The sequence below is a fragment of the Pteropus alecto genome, unplaced genomic scaffold (genome assembly GCF_000325575.1).
Source record: "Pteropus alecto unplaced genomic scaffold, ASM32557v1 scaffold95, whole genome shotgun sequence".
Lineage (NCBI taxonomy): Eukaryota > Metazoa > Chordata > Mammalia > Chiroptera > Pteropodidae > Pteropus > Pteropus alecto.
Window position 1 is genome coordinate 13,068,615 of NW_006441071.1, and position 21,614 is coordinate 13,090,228.

The 21,614-nt window shown below is 37.3% G+C and overlaps 1 protein-coding gene across 6 annotated transcripts in view; it reads left to right on the plus strand.

Annotated features, from left to right (window-relative positions):
* The window catches only part of GLIS3 (GLIS family zinc finger 3), a 420,354-nt gene that overhangs the window by 120,128 nt on the left and 278,612 nt on the right, over positions 1 to 21,614 (plus strand). For 5 of the 6 annotated variants that reach the window (XM_025051464.1, XM_025051463.1, XM_025051465.1 and 2 more), the window contains one exon: positions 19,809 to 20,016. In XM_025051464.1, coding sequence (XP_024907232.1) covers positions 19,809 to 20,016 — 208 coding nt within the window. Of the gene's footprint in view, positions 1 to 5,440; positions 5,876 to 19,808; positions 20,017 to 21,614 lie in introns of those variants that run through there. The other variant, XM_025051466.1, reaches the window with a different exon arrangement.

Sequence of the window (21,614 nt, forward strand, 5' to 3'; positions counted from 1 at the left end):
GGACATTTGAGCAAACTCAAATTGAACTTTTTTTTTCAACTGTTGGAGGTAAACAATTTCTCTTTTCTCCTGAAAATTCACACATTTTATTTGATCTGGGAGAGTGATGGCTCTTGTATCCTCTTATTATTGTAGACAAAGGGAGAGAGAAATCTGGGGCATTTTCAGATTCAATTTGTGGACAGAAATGGAATTGATCTTTAGGCACAGTTGTCAAGTAGGGATCTCTGTGTCTCTTTTCATCTTTGATCCCCTCCTCTGTGCTTATTCCTTTTCTCCTCCAGCTCTTCATCTCTTCATGAATGGTCCTGTCCCAAACCCAAAGGTTTTCAGTTGTCACCTGCAAGTAGAAAGGAGAATTAACGTTTATTGAGCATCTGATTTGTGCCAGGCTGGTGCTAGATAGTTTATTATATGATCTCACCAAGCTGTGCTTGACAGGGTGGTTTAGTCTAAATGATTTGGTCAAGCTCACACAGTTGCATAGTCCCAGACCAAATTTGGCCTCCTGGCCTTGTGACCTGGCTCTGGCGTAGACCCCCTCTGTTTTCATACTGCTGACTCCTCCCACTCATGCATCCATTTCTTTCTCCTCCTTATGTAAATATTTTGTTGCATAATAAAATCATAGAGTAGCCACATGCTTGGAGACAGTTGTTGGCTGGTTAGACTCTGTTTTTATGTCATTGTAGTTTTGAAAGTTGAAATCTTGGGTTATTGAGGCTGAATTTTAGAAAAGACCCTTTACAGCTTTATTTGTATTGTTATTAAGATAGGTTGATTTCTAATAGAAAGGAGCCTTATAATATCAGGTCTGTCAAGGCACCTCATATTTACTTATTGTATTTGACACATTGTGTAATTGTCTTTGTGCTCATCTCTCTCTCTCTCTCTGTGTGTATCATGTTCTTACATCTCATATATATCCTGATGAATTCTGCCCACTCAAGACTGTTTGTTAAATAAGGAGAAAATTAGTAAATCCCTTCAATGATAAGATATACGCATATGAGTATTTTCATATTATATTCTTAAATATCACCGTCATTATCATCATCATTTCTTCCTCAGTATCCCAACAACTTTTTGATCTTACCTTATTTTAGAGGCATCACTTTGTTCTTTAATTATCCTGATCTCTTTTTTATTGTTTAACTACCAAATGAGTAAACGAATGAAGTTGATGTATGTACCAAAAATTCCTGAAAGCGAAAGGAATTTAATCACTGTCATCTATTTATACTTGCACGTATGACATCATTTATGGCATCTACACAGAACAAATTAAGGTATCATTCATGACTATTGCTTATATGTAGAAACTAAGATATTTCTGTGGTTGTTTGTTCCAGCTTTGGGAGAAGGATTGGTTTCCAATTGTTCTGTCTCCTTTCCTTTTAATAGTACTTGTCCAGTTGTGTAGGAGATGGTGGTTAAGGATCTATGAGGCCATAGATATCAGTGCATGTTTTGGAGCGGGACTACCTGGGTTTGAATTCTCATTCTTATCAAGTTATTATGTTTTCTGAACCTCAGTTTGCCTCCTCTGTGAAATGGGATGGTAATAATCAGAGTTGTTACATGAACTGAATGGGCTAATCTAGGTATACAGCCAGGCATATGCTACTGATACCAAGTAAACCTTCCATTGATGCTAATTCTTATTTTATTTGTAATGTGTAGATGTATTATTATCATTAGTAGTAGTAGTAGTAGTAGTAGTAATAGTTGTAGTAGTAGTAGTAGCAGCAGCAGCAATATAAGTTTTTGGTAAGGAAATATGATCACGTTGATAGCTTTGTAACCTCTGCACCTCCTTTGTGGCACTTATGAATAGCTAAGAAGAGGGAGAGGAGAGAGAGGTTTGTTGCACTTCTGTTTCCATGGAGGACTTCACAGAAAAGGTAACAAATCAAACAGTTTGAAAAGGACCGCATTGATGGGGTTGATAGGGAGGACCTGTGTTCTGTGTATGCAGTGAGACAGAGTTTGCCTGGTGGAGAGTAAGAACGGGCAACAGAAAAGAGTCAGGGGCAAGAGAAAAGAGTCACCCCCTGCCACCCCAACTCTGGGCCTCCCAGCAATCTCCCTATTTTAAATAATAAAATACTGTTCTTCTTTTAGCCCCCTCTCCAATTACCTGTGGAAAGAGGCCCAGTACATGCTATAATTGTGGTATGGGAATGACCTGTCCATAGACATTTAGTGTCTGCCCTGTGCAGGCCTGGTACTCTGGGAGTGAGGAGTAAGGAATGAAGAAAGATAAAATACATTCCCTATCCTTGTGGAACTGCCAGAAATGGGGGAAAGGTAAGACACACACACACACACACACACACACACACACACACACACACACACGTTAATATATAAGGTAGAAATGATCAGTAACACAAAAGATGCAAAACTAGCCTTACCTGGGAATTTATAGGATGGATAAAACACTGTAAAATTGGGATTTGTTTCCAGGAGGGGTTGGCCTTTGGGCTGATCTTTGATCATAGCAGTTAGGGGTAGATGTAAGGGTGATGGGGGGATGGTAAGGGATTCCTGGCAGCCTGGAGTAGAATGTGATGAAGGAACTGGGGCTTCTTGTGAGTGCAGCATGGAAACTGATGTAGCCATATCTCACTCAAGATCAGCAATAATTAGTAAAAATTTTCTTGAATCTATTTTTGCTATAACAAGGGAAAAGAGGGAGAGATTGAGAGCTACAGTATGTTCAGTGTTCAAGTTAAATGTTAACTCTTTTGTGTAGTTAAGGACAAACTTATTCTTTCTTATGCAAAAGAAAAAGAAAGGGAGAAAACAACAATGTGGCAATAACTTAAAAAAAACTTAAAAAAATCCTGGTTTGCTTATGTGGTTGCTTATTTTCAAGTTAATACATATGTAGCGATTATAAACATGTGTGCAAACTTGAACAGACTGTAGACTCACCTTCCTGAGTTCCCTGTGTGGCTTTTGCAGGGTTCTCAGAGAGTTAGCTTTTTTCTAACACATTCCTTGTTTAGCCATTAGAAAATTATGGGTTTTATTTGAATAAACTCAGCAGCTAAAATAGCACTTCCAGAAAGGTGGGTGAGCTCATCGCTGTCTGAACCAGGCAAGTTAATGACCTGCCCAGTATTGTTCAAGCAGGCCAGCACTGGCTGACTTCACCAGCTGTTCCACTTGAAGGGAGACATTGTTTCTTAGGCTGCATTTGTCGAATGCTTTCCTCTCTGCACACCAGCCTTTGCTACTAGCTGTCCTGAATGTTCCTGGTGCTTGTACTTTATGAAAGCAAAGAGCAAGTAGCCCTGGAAATGTATGCAAAGTGTTCTCTGTACAGCTGTCTGAGGCCCCCACCCAAGAAAAAGATGTAAACATCTTTATTCCTGCATATTTATACAAATAGACACTGTCTATGGAAGCTCCCCAGTGGGAGGGCTTCTTACTTCTAACAGTTTTAAATGTTAGTGACAAAACAGCCTGGGAACGTGAATAGGAACATGATTAACTTAAACATGAGGTTGATGATTCCCATCACTTTTCAGGAAATATAATGGTAATGTATGGCATGAAGGTACGTGGAAGAAGAGAATGGGAATTGTGGAATTTGTTTTTGCTATAATAAATTAAAATATGGCACAATGTTGAACTTTAGGAACTTCTTAAGACATTACCTGCATAATGTTCAGTTTGGTGAAGAAATGAATAGCTGAAAGATGAATTTCAATGGACTTAAAATTTTAAATGTTAGGCTCTAGGGCAGAGTGGCAAGAAAATAAGCAGATGGTAAGATGCCTTAAATTTGGTGTAAGAGCTAATGTGCTGAACTCTGAAATATACTATTCTACAGTCAAAATGGAGAAAGAATAGCAATGTAGTTTTAAAGTCAAATTGAATGCTCTTCAGAATGAGTATCAAGCACAATCCTGGTACATTGGTTCAGGCCTCTTTTAAATGATTAGTTTTTGCATTATCCTTCCCTTCTGCTCTGTTTATCTGGAATACTGTTAATTTTTATTACTAGGCTAATCCTTGGATTAAAAATGTAAGACATTTCATCTCTAGGTAGGAGAATAGAAGTGTGAGGTGAACTTTCTTCAGGGTTCTGTCTTTACTGGAGAAAAAACATTCATCGTTGAGTGGATTGTAACTGCAGATGCTAATTTAGAAATCTGTTGGCCAATTAAGGTGACTTTGATAAGACTATTTTATTCTTTTCAATCTTATGTATTCGTGAGCACATTCTTAGGAAGATTGCTGCTGGTTAGTGTTGCATGTCAGAGATGAGGGAAGTTTAGTTATTAACCCTACATAGTGGGTAAAGGGGGGCAATAGGCAGGCTGTGGAATGAGGAAAGGGCCAGGTTGAAACATTTCCAAAAGGTATTTTTGTTGTTTATACTTGTTAATTATTAATATTAATTATTGATGAAAAGTGGTTTTGAGTTACATACCACACATTGTTTAGGAATAAATGATCACATTTCTTATCTGGAACCATAGTAGATATTAAACTGTTTCTGAATAATCAATATTTATTAATTTAGCACGATTTCCCCCTTCCTTCAACATTAAAGATAAAAATCCATGAATCTCCAGCTCATAAAAAATTTGTTTTGACAAAGTGTACTACTTTTCCCTCAGCTTTGGGTGGCTTTTAATACTAAATTAATATGTTAAGGACTGGATTTGTCCAAATTAGGTCAGTAATTAAAAAATATCTTTAGAACAAAGAGCGTATTTCATATAAGACACATAGATAACATAAGGCTTTGTAGGTTAAAATTGCCATTTTCATTGTATTATGCTTTGTCTCAGATGTCCATGCTTTTTCAGGTATGCATTTTTGTGATCATCTTAGTTTCTTGGAAATGAGCTTTTCAGGAGTTTCTATATTTTATAGTTCGTCATATAGGTTTAAATGGAGCATATTCTGTTTAAATTCCAATAGGCAGTTATGAACAAGATTGATGATTGCTCTGGGAATCTGAACTGGCTGATGCTTACATTGAGAGAGGGTGGAGGGGTGAGGGAGAGAGCTATTGATTGAGATGGAGGGTTACATCCCTGTGACAGACTTGGAGACATTGCTCTCAGAGTTAGGCTGTAAAAATCAATGTTTATGTTTCTTAGGCATTCTAGGCTTTCTGAATGTTACCAGATTCATTTTAGCGTCAGTCTTAAGGACTATGTGTTGGGTTTATATGAGCTGTAGTTTTAGATTGTGTTATTCTATTGGTGGACTCTACCGTATAATATCAATACAGTCATGTGCCAAAGTACAAGTCACAGCATTGGCAACTCAAAAGAGTTGTTTGGTTGTAGAAAATAGCACACGCAGTTGAACCACCTCTGGAGTTGATTTTGCATTTGCCTGGGCGGCCACCAGAGGTGACCTGTACTGGTATATTTTACCAGTAGGGAGAGGTTGTAGTAGTAACTTGAAAACGTTACTTAAGGTGGAGTAAGTCGGCTGATACTGGATCAGTCCATTCTCTGTCATCTGAAAGACTTGCCCACTGACTTCATTCATAGCTTAGTGTTTGATCTGTATTAGCAGTTGATTTACCACTTTTTAGATCCCCAATCTAAGATTACAGATCCTCTGGGGGATCTGGGAAAGTCTCTTTTACTTTTATGAAGGCTATGGTCAGTTAAGCTTTGCTTTCGATGGGCTTACTTTATTTTAGGAAGAAAAATTCTGCATATGTGAAAAGTGAAAGGACACTTGCCTTTTTCAAGGGAGCTGAAAGCTATTGGTTTCTCCAGAGAGGATTACTGGTGAAGACAGTTATGAAGAGAACAAGTAACTCTTTTAAATTAACAGCGGTGTGTTCTTGCTTAAATATTTCCCAGAACGATTCTAGAGAAATATAATACAGGTAAGTTTTGTTATGTGTTCATTGTGAGTTATATTTACGAGAAACAAAAATAGGATTAGAATCATAGAGGAGGAAAAGCTTTTTTGTACCAGTGGCTTAATGTATTATATCTCATGAATTCTAACCATTTATAAAATTATTTGGTTTCTTGCCCCTACTCATGGTTGATTTTTTCTCTCTTTTTCCATCTAGAGACCTTTGAATTATTTTTATTCATAAGTGAAAAATGTCTTACAGCTTTATTTCCTTTTATTAATAGTTCCTTCTTGCCCTTAACCACATCTCTGACTTTTTGGCATGTAAAGTCCAATGAGCTCATGCTTAATCATGTATAAACAACCATCTAATTATATGGTTTTGAATTTTCATTTGACCGACTAAATAAAAATGACATAGAAAAGAGAAACCTGACAACCTCCCTGTATTTGGATACCTGGCCTTTCTCTCCCTCACTCTCTTCATGCATTTAGTAAAATGCGTGTTAAAACTTATCAAAAAATCAGTTTGCATTTGCCAAGTTTCTGAGGTAAAAATTGTTCTTTTCAAGGCTACGTGCAAAAAACAAGTCAGACAAGCTATATATATGTCTTCTTTCGGACTTTATTCTTTCCTCCTCTGGACAGAGGTGTTACTAGAATTCCTTGTGCTGCTGGTGTCAGATAACAGAGCAACCAATATTCCTGGGGCAAGATTTCTTAATCTTTGTCCCCGCAGTCTCTCCCTTGAGGTACAATAACAAGGATCCCAGTGGCTATATCTTCCCACCCTCCCCAAGCACTCTGATTGACACATTTTTGAAAGAAGGTAGTGGGAAAATCTTTGCAAACAAAGGTATTCACTGTATTTAAGCAGGAAGAACGAAGTTGTCCATTCCCCTTTTTTTACTCATTGGCTTAGTCCTAGAATTCTGAACGTGGAACAAAATCTTTTCTGAACATTTAGGTGGTTTCACTGTGGATATCTAGATATACTCAATAAAGAAGACTAAAGAAAAGATAATTCCCTTTATAATTATTTTTTCTATGTCATAAGTACCTAGAGAGTAGATTTGGCTAATTAGTATTTAAGAACTATAACAGAGAAGAAAGGGAAGGGGATACCTGTGAAATTTGGCAAAAGTGATTTATTTTCTTATGAATTCTTCAGCTTTAAAACAATTTGTTTTCTCAAAGTACTGTGACTCTGAAACATGCATATCTCTGAGTGGTAAAATTTCACACACTTATTAGATAGGGTAAGTTTGTTTGGAAAAAAATTATATTAACTCCATTTTGAAAGTTGAAAGAATGATCTCACTAAGATTTATGTCTTACAGTCTTCTTTATTGAAAATATTTTTAGAGATACCTTCATAATTGTTTCAGCTCATTTTAAGGAGCTAATATTACCTGGTGATTCATAGGGATTTATTATAATTATTCTAAACTGTAGATTTGTATCAAGGCTCACGTTCTTCTCATTGTGCATGAAGATCAAAGTGAGACAGATCTCTGCCTTTTGCTATTATTTTTGTTTTGTTTAGAACAATGAGGAGAACAAATTCTGGCAGAGTTTATAATTTGATTTTCCTAGAGCAGTCAAAAGAGGAGGCACTCTAACTACCAAATTAAGACCTCTACTTAATCAACCCTTGGAGAACTGGGGAGGGATTTTATTTCTGTCTTTCCCATTTACTTTCAACGCCATGGGATCTTATGTTACATATGATTTGTTATTAATTCTCTTCTAAGAATTTGTATATTATTCAGGAAATAAGATTTTAATTTGATTAATATTGCACTTTTTATTCACATTTATTTTCAGCTTTCATATTAAAATTTAAACAAATAATACTCCTTAAAAAAGTATTACTTTAGGTATAAAATAACATTACTCTGAATTTAGATTTTTTTCATACTGATGTCAATCTGTATTTTGATTGCTTTTTTATTTTGATGAGAAAGTATTGGGGTTGGAAGTGGTGATATTCCTCATTGTTTGACCTAATTTTAGATGTCATTAGTTAAGAGTTAATGCTGATGCATTGTCTGAGTTAGCACGTATAGGCTGTAGAGATAAAATAACCACATTTACTTTAATGCTAGCCCATATTCTAATCATGTTTACAGAGATGCTTAGATTATTCTAGTTCTCTTATAAATTCAAAAATAGCATTAAATAAAAGGCCTTAGCCATATTCCATGTGTGTTGAGATTCATGATGTTAGAATTTTTTTTCTATATTTTGGTAGTTTGGTTAAAGTTGTGCAATTTTATGCAATGACAAGTTGCTTGAACCAAAGGGCAGATATTTCAGACTCCCTATTTCTTCAATTTTAATTAAATTTGTTGTAGGTACAACTTATTCTACTAACTTACATATAAGAGAAATGGTTCTTTAAACTATTTCTTTTAAATCAAAACAAATGAAACTCCATGACCCCATCTTGCTGGTGAGTGGGAAATTTAATCTTAGTCATTGTTGATTAAGTGCCCAATATCATGCCAAGGTGAGACAAGATCCCAGGATCTTTGTACAGGGCAGAACATTCCAAGTGCTTAGTTCTTGGTCCATTAGGTTGCTCTGAGGTGCCCACTAACTAAGCCCATATGATCTCTGGAAATCTGCTACTCTATGCATTGCTTGGGCACAGGAACCTTTGCTGGAGTTGCAAGCCCCCAGACCTAGAGTCTGGCCTTTGTACATTTACTGTGCAACCATGATCTCCACCTTCATTGCTTTTTCTCTACTTGGGAGGCTGTCAAACTGCAGTTCTTCCCAGACTTTGGGCAGTCTTTCCTTTTTCTTGGTTTCCTCAGAGACACTCAGAGCACCTGGATAATCTCAGTGGATTTAGACTTCTACACAGGATTAGAAGAGAAGACGAAATCAAGCAGTGTCAACTCTTAGCCCTCTTGTAACACCTAGAGACAAAGGAGCACAAATTACGAATAATAGCTCAACAAGTGTTTTGTGGTGTTCCTCTGCTCCTTCATGGGTTTCGGAGCAGAGAGTAAAGAATCGACAGCCTACAGAGGCTAAGGGCTGGCCGGGTAGGTGAGCAACTAGCTCAAGGGCGTCTGAATGCAGGATGCTGGGTACTTCTAGTTCTTGCAAGAGTATTTAAATTAGATTTTCATGTAAGAGAAAGTAATCTCCATAACCATTTGCCTTTTCTCCAGGTTCGATTCTTCTGGGCATCTCATACTGACTTGTAAGGCCATGTAGAATATGTAACAGAAAAGATTTATGATAGAATATGTGTCTCTTTGGACAGTCTGAGAAATTACTGTTCGAGGGAAAACAATTATAGCCTAGCAGCTTTTAATAATGACTGTAAGCTGTGCCTTTTAGATACTAAGAAGTTATCTCTAATATGAAAGAGTGAATGGGATTTTCCCTTGAATCAGATCTTAGATCCTGAAAAAAAGTTCCATCGATTTATATTGAATGGCTTAGACTTTACTCCCTTTACGTTGAGTGAGTATGTGGGGGGCGGGGGGAGGGGGACGGGGGTGTAGAAAGGAGTATTTTGGCGGGGAGACAGAACAAACAAGTAATTTAGAGACAAGGACATACTAACAATTGTATTCACCAGGGATCACTGTCTTTCTTCCACATCGTGACACATTTGAGAGGGAATGTCTCAACCTCATTCGTGGCCTTGAACGATATTTGTCTTGCCTTATGAATTTCCCTAAGAGTCATATATATTTTTTCCTCTCTTTAATTCCGCCCCCGCTCCACCCCTGAGTTATGGATGTTGCCGTTTCCCCTTAAGAACTGGATCTCTGAAGGTGGGGCGTCTCCTTCCACACGCTCGCAGTGTGCACCTGGGGCCAGGAGCACCCAGGGCCTGGCGCACCCGGGGTATGGTCCATGGCTCCACCTGGGGCATGAACCCAGAACCTTCTGCGTATAAAGCAGATATGCTAACCACTACACTATGGAGCCATCCCCCAAAATCATATTTTTTATTCATTTATCTAACAAATATTTACTCTCTGACATAGGTGTCCCAGTCACTGTTCCATAGAGTAAGGGGTCTCACCAATACACGACCTTGTCATTTCTCAATCAATTTCTGCTTTTGGTTGTCTTGGGGGGGGAAAACAGCTTAGAGAAAACATGATCTTAATTTATGTAGAAGGTTTTATAATCTAATATTTCTTACAGACTCTTTAGTAACCCTTTTATTTGTCTTCTTTATAAAGTCATTTGGGGTTATTCTGTTCCCTCTGTCTCTAACCTGGTCCAAACTTCATCACTGCATCCTGGGATCATAGCAACATATTCCTAGCTTGGTTTCTTGTCTTCAGTCTTTGCTCTGCTTCTATATGTATTGAAAATAGTTAGATTGTCCTCTTCGTAGTACCTTAACATAGCAAAGCCATGCTTAAAAACCTACTATAGCTCTTTTAGGGACCGGCCTTGGAGGTCCTGTGTAATCTGATAACACTTTAATAAAAATGTGAATGCCTAAGGCTTACAGAATACTTTCTGTATGCTAGACACTACTGTAAGTGCTTTACATACATTGAATTATTAGTTCTCCAAATAGTCTTATAAAGGTAGATACATGATTATCCCCATTTTCCAGATGTGGAAACAGAAACACAGAGAATTTAAGGAGCTTGCCCAAGGTCACACAGCTGGTAAGTGAAGCCATTCTGGCTCTAGCATCTCCATGCTTTATCACCACCATTCCCTTTTTGTAGCACACTCTTTTATTTCACTTTGGTCAGCCAACTTTTTGTGCTGCTGACTCCCCTCCGGTCATTGAAAGGCTCGGATCAAGTCTCACCTCCTCTACAAAAATTCCTCCAATTTATACAGATCTTTTTCTTGTTTGAACTCTTTCCGTTCTCAGCATTATGGCAACTCAGTTTAAGATTGGATGTGTCCTAGTTGTTTCTCGTGTTAGTTAAAACTCTCTCCAACTGGCCAGAACCTCTTTGAGGGCTATTCCAAAAGCCTAGGACCCCATTAGTATATAGCACAGAACCAACCTCACAAGTAGTGCTTGATAAATGTTACCTGTTCATGGTGTTGGAGAAGCTGAGGCACTTTTCTCTCCTGAAAATGTACTTCTTCCCTCCCTTCTTCTAACCCTTTCTTATATTTCTGGAAGTGCAGTCTTAATAGGGCAAGTAGTATAATAATTTCACTTGAAATTTACTTATTTTCACAGATTAATCTCACAGGTAAGCCTTGGTTTAAGCTTATTAAATTGGATCGTCAGCAAGAATTGTCTAACTCATCTACGCTTCCGCACTCTCTAGACTATATAGTATAGCATAGAGCAGAGATGCAATAAACCAGATCGGTGAGCAATAAAGCAGTAAACTGGGCCTGTACTGGTATTTCAGTTTTTCAGTTTTTGCTTATTTAATAAATACATATGTTCTATTTCCATGGGGTTGTTAGAAAATTTGTTGAGGGAAAAGCAGTAAATGTGCTTACATTTCCTCTTTGGTTTTCTAGGCTAATTGTTGGTGAACTTTATTTAACACTCTTGCTATACTAAGAGTCTCTATGGAGCAGAGCAGCTTTCAGTTAACTTGGCAAATCATTACAAGAGAGAACAGAAGGGTCAGCATAAGCACTCTCTACTAATTAGTTGATAATTGATGTACAATAGCTGACTGATGGGACTTTAGAATATAAACTTTGGGAATGCTGTTTAATATATCTTTACATCTTTATGAGGTGGTTCAGAGCTGTGTATTCTTAATAACATCTTATCAAGACTGCCTGGTGGTGGGGATCAAGAACGAAGTTTCATTTCCAGGAATCCAGGGCACAGAGTGGTACAAAAAGGAATATGATATTTTTTAATCTTTCAGGGTATAAATACAATTCCATTTAATGCAGGGATGAAATGAAATGAGTAATGTGGTGATTCCATACTTTGTGGCCAACATTCCTGAATGCTGACTAAGGTTAAAAGAGTGTTGGTGTGAAAGTTATATTCTTTGTGGGATAAACTTGGTAGATTCAAGCTGAACTTTGTGGTGGAAAAGTGCATGATTCATGGGAATCCATTAATCTGGATTTGGATTTGACCTATTTATTGGCTGGGACACAATACCTCATTTTGGAATGGAGTCACAATGATAGTCTTTATATGACCTCCTCCTCCTTTTAAAACTTGAACTTCTAGATCTTTATCGACCAATGTAAAAATAATCAATCTCACTCTAATATGCTTGCACAATTATTGCTGTCTTATGCTGTTATTTACTACCATGTGGCCTCTTCCTTATTGTCCAGTTTCTGGCTCATGTCCTCCTCCAGCCTTTTACCCCATCTCTACCAGATAAATGTTGAGTAAACTCGGTTTCCAATGGAGGTGTACCACTACCTGTGGCACAGGGTCCCAGATGCATGTCAGCAGGGCGTTTGCCCCAGCCTCGTCTTGCTTTGTTGGTTTGAGATGGAGCCTTTGAATTTGCATTTTTGAAAAGCTTCTGTGGCGACACTAATGTCCAGCCAGGTTTGGAACCATTGGTGTATAAATAATGTCTGGTTTTAAAATCAGGTCCTTAAGGTTGACTAAACCATCCCTCTAACCTCTGCTTTCTCCCTTTCTTCTGGTCAGAACCCCCTCTTGCAGGCAGTTCTAACTTCTGTTCATTTTCCCCGGTATACACCATGCCTTCTCCCTTCTGTTTCTATGTCTACACTCTACCATCTCCTCATTCATGCACTCATTCTTTGTTTTAGCTTATTGTTTTCCAAAGTGTGTTCCTTGGAATGCCAGTTTTGAAAGAGTCCACAGAGGGGAAAAAAGCATACACAAATAAATATATTTTGCATTTTATTTGCTCCTCTGGGAGACTAATTATATGCATTTGCAGTTTCAAAGGCTCTTTGAAGAACTGAAATAAGGATATATGTTTAACTTTGTCATATTGGGGTTTCCCAAAGGTATTTGGTTCTTTCTATGACCTTAACTTAATTGTTATCATTGAGCACCTTTGAATTTCCTGAAGAACTTTGGGAAATACTTTGTGATTAAAATTATTCCTCTTCACCGAAGTATCTGGTGCATAAAAATGCCTCTCTGATCTCCTGTCTATAATTCAGCCTCATGCTTATAAACCTAGACAGTCCAGTATCATTATCAGATTGTTCTTAGGTGAGTATGTCTTATCTCTACAGAGATTGTAAGCTCCATGGAGACAAGATGCTATATCCAGTTTTTGTTTTGTTTTGTTTTGTTTTTGTTTTTTATCTCCCATAGGTTTTGTGTGGTTTCGAGCATTTGTAAAACTTGCTAAATTGAAATGCTTTGCCCCTGAATATAGAAGCCAATTATTTCATTCTGATTCTCATCCTTTGGTGTTTTTAGCCAATTACCCATGCCTTAACTGTATTTCAGAGTAACACACTACACACTCACATATATTCATTAAGTTGTCACTATTGTAACTCAGCAATGAAACATTTGACAAAGCACTAGGCAACAAACCTAGTACGCTTAGTATGCAATAATTTCTTTTTTTTTGTGGGAGTTGTTAAAGAGAAATATTTGTTTTATTTTTAATTTTTAAAGATTTTAAAAATTTTATTTTTTATTTAGAGTTGACATTTAATATTATTTTATATCTCCCCCAATTAGTCTAATACTCACCTGGCACTATACATAGTTATTACAATATTATCAACTATATTTTCTATGCTCGGCTTCACATCTCTGTGACTATTTTGTAACAACCAATTTGTACTTCTTAATCCCTTCAGCTTTTCACCTAGCTCCCCAATCCCCCCTCTCATTGGGCAATCACCAGTTTGTTCTCTGTATTTAAAAGCCTGTTTCCATTTTTTTTCAGTTTATTTTACTGTTTAGAAATCATATGGTATTTGTCTTTCTCTGTCTGACTTATTCCACTTAGCATAATAACCTTCTAGATCCATCCAAGTTGTCCTAATGGTAAGATTTCATTCTTTTTTATGGCTGAGTAATATTCCATTGTATTAATGTACCACATCTTCTTTATCCAATCATCTATTGATGGGCACATAGATTGCTTCCATATCTTGGCTAGTGCTGCAGTGAACATAGGGATGCCATATATTGCTTTGAATTAGTGTTTTGGTTTTCTTCAGATAAATATCTAGAAGTAGAATTGCTGGGTCATACAGCAGTTCTATTTTTAATTTTTCGAGGAACCTCAAACTTTTTTTTATAGTGGCTGCAACAATTTGCAATCTCATTAAAAGTGCATGAGGGTTACTTTTTCTTCATACCCTTGCCAACACTTATTTTTTTATTTATTGATGATAGATATTCTGACAGAAGTGATACCTCATTATGTTTTTAATTTGCATTTCTCTGATGGTTAGTGATGTTGGGCATCTTTTATATATATATATATATATTGGTCATTTGTATGTCCTCTTTGGAGAAATGCCTATTCAAGTCCTTTGCCCATTTTTTCATTGGATTTTTTTTTTTTTGGATAAGAGGTTAATATCCAAAATTTATAAAGAATTCATACAACGCAACACTAAAAATCAAATGATCCAATTAAGAATTTCTTATGTCTAGTTCTGGGAAGGAGTATGAATGAGAGTTGAGGAGACTCTAATAGTGAGATATGGGATAAGTAAAGAGAGAGATCTGAATCCTGGAGCCCATCAAGGGCAGGACAGTTCTGCTGTATGTCGAGAGGAAGATCTTGGGCAGAGAGATATCAGCATCTAGTCCTTGGTCACTCGGGAGAAAAGAGGTGTTAGAAACAATATCAGAAAGGTACCAGGGATAAATTCTTCAATAAAATACAACTAACACTTACAATGTATTTATTAATTGCCAGGTCCTAAGTTAATAACATATATTTGGTCTTTTAATCCTCAAAACAAGTTAATAAGGTAAAAGTATTAATGTTAACCCCATTTTAGAGATGGGAACACTGAGGCATAGAGAGCTTAAGTAACTTGTCCAAGGTCACATGGCCAGTTAATAGTGGAGCTAGGGTGTAAACCCATGCTCTTAACTCCTGTGTTGTGTATTGTTAACTCACTTCTTTTCTTTCTCTGCTTTTTTTTTAACCTGCCCCCAATGTCCAGTGATTTATTAACCCATTCTTGAAGACCCACCTTGGCATGAGTCTCAAAACCTTTCCTTGAAAGACATGGTCCTGCATTAGAAAACAATTGTCTTAACGATATTATTGGGATAATTGGTAATTGAATATCAACAGTGTATTACATACTAGTACTGTATCATTGCTAAATTTCTTAAATGTAATGATTGCATTATGGTCAGATCTTTAGGGGTGAAGGGCATAAAATCTATGACTTATTCTTAAATGGTTCAACAAATTAATGATAATAATAAGCTTATATATAGACAGATGAATAGGTAAATATATTGATCAATTAGTAGTTTATCATTAGATAAAATATAGAGTTCATTGTACTGTTCTTACAACATTTCTGTAGATTCGAAACATTTTTAAAATGAAAGGTTGAGAAGAAAACACTGAGGCAGTAAGACATATGTTATATACTAATCATTTTAATACTATTAACAATGCTATGAGTTAGGTGTTATTACTGTCCTCACTTTAGGGAACAGGACACTGAGGCACAGAAACTTTAAGGACATGGTTTAGTGTCATTGCCAGTGAGTAGGAGAGGCAGGACTCAAATCCTGATATGTATTATTTCTGTTTCTGTAACATCCTGCATATGTTAGGTTGAACCATGTGGAAATTGCTCTTATTCAATCATGTTTGACCTGTAAAGAAACCATTACACATGACCCAACCTAGGAGTAGGGATCGCCCCTTTTATAATGAATAGTTGGTTTGGTGTTCGTCTTTATGACCAGAATATCGGCTCCATGGGGACTTAGACTGTCCATCTTGCTCACCATTGTCTCCAGGGACTGTCTGGCTTGTGGTTGGCATTGATAAGTGTCAGCTGAATGAACAATAACAACCAAAAAAATTTTGGTTATTTCTCCCTACCCAGCTCCCATATATATGCCATTTCTGCTTCCCCCGTATCTGTGTCATTTTTTTAGAGGAACCAGTGTATAAACATAAACCATTCTGAAGGATGAGGCCTCAGCAGGGATAATCGTGACATAATCAACTATTTGACTTTGAGAAAACCTTTAAACTAATAGAGATGTTAATTAAAAACATGCCCTTGCCAAGATGACCTCTTAGTTTAGAAACTCTAAAATGCAAACCATTTGTGCTCCCCTCTAGCATGCAGTGATTTTGGCTAGAATGTATGTGGCACTCAAGATGCCATCCACTTGGATTCTTATTTGAGCAGTAAACACATTTTTAAAAAACATTGTGCAGACACTAAAAATAAGCGGTATTTCAAAATGAAAACCAGCGCACAAGTAGTTGGCACATCTGGTAGTAAGAAAAGTTGTACGGTTTTGTTTTCAGGGAATGACAAGCCAAGGAACATTCAAACTTGGCCAATTGAAAACTTTTTCCTATCTGTGGTGACACCTGGTTTTAAAAAAATTGGCTCCAGACTCAAAGCCGATAGAACATTGGAAATGAGTAGAGAATTAAATAGAATCATCCACTATCTTGTTTTATGCAAGGGATTATAAAGAACTGTTTTCTTTTTACTGCAAGAAAGAAAATGGATCAAAAAAGCGATGACAGTCATGAACAACAATAATAGCAACATTAGCAGCTAATACCCATTGAGTACCTATTATGTGCTAGACAATGTGCAGAGACCTTTACATGTGTAATTAATATTAGATGTACAATAACTTTATGAGGTGATGTTATTTTTATTCTCATTTTACAGGTGAGAAGACACAGTATAGAGATAAGGCACACAAATGTTTAATTTGCCCTAGACACACAACTAGCAGAAGTGTGTGTGTGTGTGTGTGTGTGTGTGTGCGTGTGTGTGTCGGGGTTGGAGGGAGGAATCCTAGGCAGGTAGGAGAGCCCGCCCTCCACAAACACTGTATGATTCTGAGTAGTCTGGAGGTGTTCATTTGTCTAGCATTATTAAAAAAGAAATTAGCTGGATGGTTGCATTGACCACAGTGGCTCTTGGTCAAACTGTTGTTTGCCTCCACTGTTGAGACAGATGATATTGTTTTCCAGAACATTCTCCCAGCTGTGCCACAAACATTGTATGTTCCCTAGAAATTTGCCATTCAGCTTCATGCTTCAAGGATGCCAGATGGATTCTTGTCAGAAAGCTGTCATTCCTTTGGAGTTAGATGAGGTTCAAGTTGACCAGTGTATTTGGGAGTAGGAGATGTTATAGTAAAAATCATGGGGACACTGGTAAGTTAGCAGTACTGTGGAGAAGTGTCATAGGATCTACTTAGTTGGAGTTTGTTTTTGAAAAATGGCACTTCATTTTAAAAAAGTAAACCAGGAGGATTTCAGTGGAAATTATTTGTCAGTATTTAATATTCATGTATAACTATCCTTTATTTTCACTCATTTCTTCTTAACTTCATTAACAGACTTTATTGTTTATGTTCTCTATAGGCCTCGGGCTAGGTGCTGAGGAAGCAGAGATTCTTCAAACAAGGGGTTTAACTTTAGAGAGCAGTAAAGTATAAAATAGAAGGGGGTGACAAGCATGTAAACATTTCAGTCCCCTTGAGGTTTTGAGGCAGATGTGTTATGAGAGACCATTGGGAAATGAAAAGAAGAATTGGTCATATCTTCCCAGCTGGCAGAGGGGGAGGGATAGTTAGAGAGAAGGTGACCTTTGAATTGAGACCTTGAAGATGCAGAGGTGTTCACTAGGTAAACAAGTTAGAGGAACGGTGTTCCAGGCAGAGAAGAGCATAAGTAACACAAGGGTTAACCAAATTTTCAGCCATCATATTGTTGTTTGTCCATTATTTGCACATATTTTCGCAGAACATTTCTGAAATCTCAACACCATGCACAAGTTTAATTGACAGTGTGTGTTTACTGGTACATAAAATAATAGTATGCCTTACAATATATGGCATCTTAGATTTGATGAAAGAACGTATTAATGGGCTTTGCCACCAAGTATGCTGTTCCAGCTGCTAATATACCTTTATTTTAGAGACAGATATTAATACCTTTTTACCGAGGAAGAAACAGGCATGAAATGAGGGAGTTGCTTAGATGAATATATATGACACTGGATTAGACAGAATACCTGATATCTGATGTTGCTTTTCATGGCAGTGGTTGGTAGGGATAGGACCTGGAAAGAGAATTTGAATGTCTTTTATACTGAACTAGGCTATGAACCATCACATTGCCTTTTCTCCTGGGTAAAAAGGAGATTTAAAAAGCAAATGGCATGTAGCTTGTTGGATTTATAAAGATACTAAGTTTATGATCGTTGCATAAAAATGTACCCACTACTCTTGATGACAAGATAAAAACCCTGATGGTACAGTGTTATATGAATTGTGAACACAGACTGACTATAACTGATCTTTCAAGGCACAAGAAGATGCATTAGATGTAAGCTGCAGTGGGAGAGGTAGAGGAAAGGTTCTGGTTTGTGTACCTGAAAAAAAAATCAGAAATTTCCATTACAACTAATGATCTTGGAAAGTATCCAAGGAACAAACAAAGCATCCAGCACCTAAACCTAAGCATCTAGGGCCATGAAAATATACCCTAGTGGAATCTGTTTCTGATGTCAGTAAATCCCTGTGTGGCCTTGGGCAAGTCAATTACCACTTGGATTTTAGCTTCCCAGAGGGCTGCACTATGGCAGACTTTGTGCCAGCAATAGATGTGACTTTCCCAGTGTTTTTGAGATCTCGTTTCATTGTTGAGTGCATAGTGATTGCTCTCTAAGGTCTTATTTATTTTTGAGTTTTGTGGGCCCTTAGAAGAGAATGTTACAAAAAGTGACAGTCATTTTTTGCCTATTGTTTTAGTTTTTGGAAAAACAATAGAAAATTATGCCTACTATGGCTAAGGAAAGTTACGGTGATGCTTTTCCATCTACTTCGATCCCAAATATATCAATGAGAAAGATGGAGAGTTGGTGAGAAAATTTTAGAGCCTTATTTGTTAAAAACTGAGATCATATTTATTTTCATTTGTTTGAAATGGGAACAGAGTGTACAGTCACTGAGACTTGACTAGGTAGTTTGCAAAAAAAAAAAGTTTGAAAAAGTACATCTATGTAAAAAGAATGTCTAGAATGATTCAACCGTTATTTTTTTTATAAGTGAGTCATGACAGTGTTTGCCTTCTCCTCTTTGCTTTTCACTTTTCCCTAACAACACAGATTCTTGTGAGTTTCTTTTTCTTTCTCCTTTGAGTATGTACCAAATTTTACTACATTAGAAAATTGTTACTAATGAAATGAAAAATCTGTGTCAAATTTGGTTACCATGCTGCTTTTAGAATGAGTGTTTTGTTTATGGCTCTCGTCCTGATTTTTTTAAATTGTGTATATGTCCAGTGACAGTGTATTGGGATGAAGAGGAGAAATCAAGATTGGAGAGATACAGCCAGACTATATCCTTTTAAAGAGCCTTTTTGGAAGGTCAGAATTGGAATGAAATAAACCAGTTAAACAAGTCCCCTCCTCCCCCAACCCCCACAGTGTCAGCTTTCCTTGCTGGGTGATTCAAGATATTAGCTATTCTAGAGAAAACTTAGTTTGACATAGGTAATCCCATCTACTTACCACCTTAACTCTTAAGGTAAGGAGATGATAAAATATGATTCTTAATATAACTTGGCACTTCTACATTAAAGGAGCAAAATATAAGCACATTTTCTATAAGTGGTGATCGTAGATGGGTTTCTGTTGTAGCATTATAGATTTTTCATTGGAATTAGAGGAAGATTTTTAGTAACACCAATACTTGAAAAAAAGATCCAAGGACTGTCTCCAAAGATGGGTCCCGATAAAAGTGTGCACATGTGTGTTTTTACTACTTTCTGATGTAAGGGACATGAAAGCTAACCTGATTCATTTGTTTTTAGGGGCTCTTGGCTTTGGGCCTCAGTGCAAGTCCATTGGAAAAGGCAGCTGCAACAATCTAGTGGTCACCAGCAGCCCCATGATGGTTCAGCGACTGGGACCCATTTCACCTCCAGCAAGCCAGGTCTCTACAGCATGCAACCAGATCAGTCCTAGCTTACAGAGGGCAATGAATGCAGCCAACCTGAATATACCTCCTTCAGATACCAGGTCTCAAGTTACTTTTTTTCCCCTTCCTATGGTATAATCACACCCCAAGAGTGTTTTTTCCTCCCTTCCTGAACGCGTGCATACACACACACACACACACACACACACACACACGCACACACACACGCACTTAAGCAACTCCTTCAGTTTGAGCTTTTGTAGGGGAATGTGTATAAAAACTAAGTACATGCTATAATATCATCTTAATTGGGAAGAATGGTCTATACCTGCTGTCTTGTGGTATGAGTGAAATTAATAAGCAGCTTGAGATTTTTGGGCCTCGGTGACTAAAGCCCATTGTGTAAATTTGTCAATTCCTAGTGAAGCAAGTCATGTGTCACAGACTAGAAAATTGAGATGTTCCATGTGCATCTATCTTCCCTGCTCGTTTTTCAGTATGTATGTTGCAGTGTCCCCAGGCTGCTTTACAACTGTTTGGTTTGTCCATCTATTTCCCCATCCCACATGTCTACCCAAGTATCTATTAAATGTCTATTGTCTGAATAATATAATAGTTGACGTTTAGGGAGATAGAAAAAATAAAGACAGAAATCATGAATTTTAAGACTTTACGATGTGTCTGGGGAAACATGCTTTCATGTACGAGTTACATAACATTTCAGCACAGTGTCTAATTAGGTGCTGGAATAAATAGGTCCAATAAATACCACATATCTCTCGATGGGAGAGTTTGAATATGAAAGGGAAACCACTCTCTCAGACAAATACATCTCTCAAGATTGATATTAAAGGGGACATAAAATCAAAATACTGTGAAAGGTATAAGATCTATTTCTATGTTTGAAATGAATTATTTCATCTTCTAGAAGTTTTATTCTTGGAGAAACACAATCCACAGTTTTTTCCTCTTAGTCCTGCCTCTGCTGTAGCTGATTTTGCGAAGGAATTTGACATGCTGGTCCTCTGCTTATTCTTATTAGGGGGCTAGAATCCACTGAGTAGTCTTGCTCTGAGATCCTGTTTGTTCTTCCTCTCCATCTTCCTTTTTATTCTGTTCCTCTCTTGTATCTCTTCACTATCCTCCTAACTGCTATTTGAGACTATGAAATCATAGTTCTTGGATCATATTTTATGCCAATTTTTTCACGATATGGAAACTTGTTTTTCACCTGAGTCTTTTTGTGATGGGAAGCTGCTGCTGTCATTTCCTCATTGATGATTATGCCTTGAGGGGCTCCTCAGACTTAATGAATGTTGCATGTAAAATTAACTGTACTTGTGGGTAGGTGTTATTGGGAAGCCTTCAGCTTCCTGTCAGTGGCAAGTCCAGCCCATGCCTTGAAGGCAGCCATAATTAATGGAGAAACTGATGGTAGGCAGCGCACAGGCTACTCCAGTTATGTACCTAACACAGTCCCTTTCATGGATTGACTAGGGAAGGGTCATTATCTCAGTGTTTTCTGGCATATTTGATTCCTTAGCATAATTTTATATCCTTAAAAGACAACATCTTAAAGATAGATTGACATGTTCTTGACTATATATTCTGTGAGTCCTTCTGTTGAAATAATTTTTTTGCAGAATGGGCAAAGAAACAGGACTTGGGGAAATGGCTTGGTGAAGTGTGGAACTTTTAG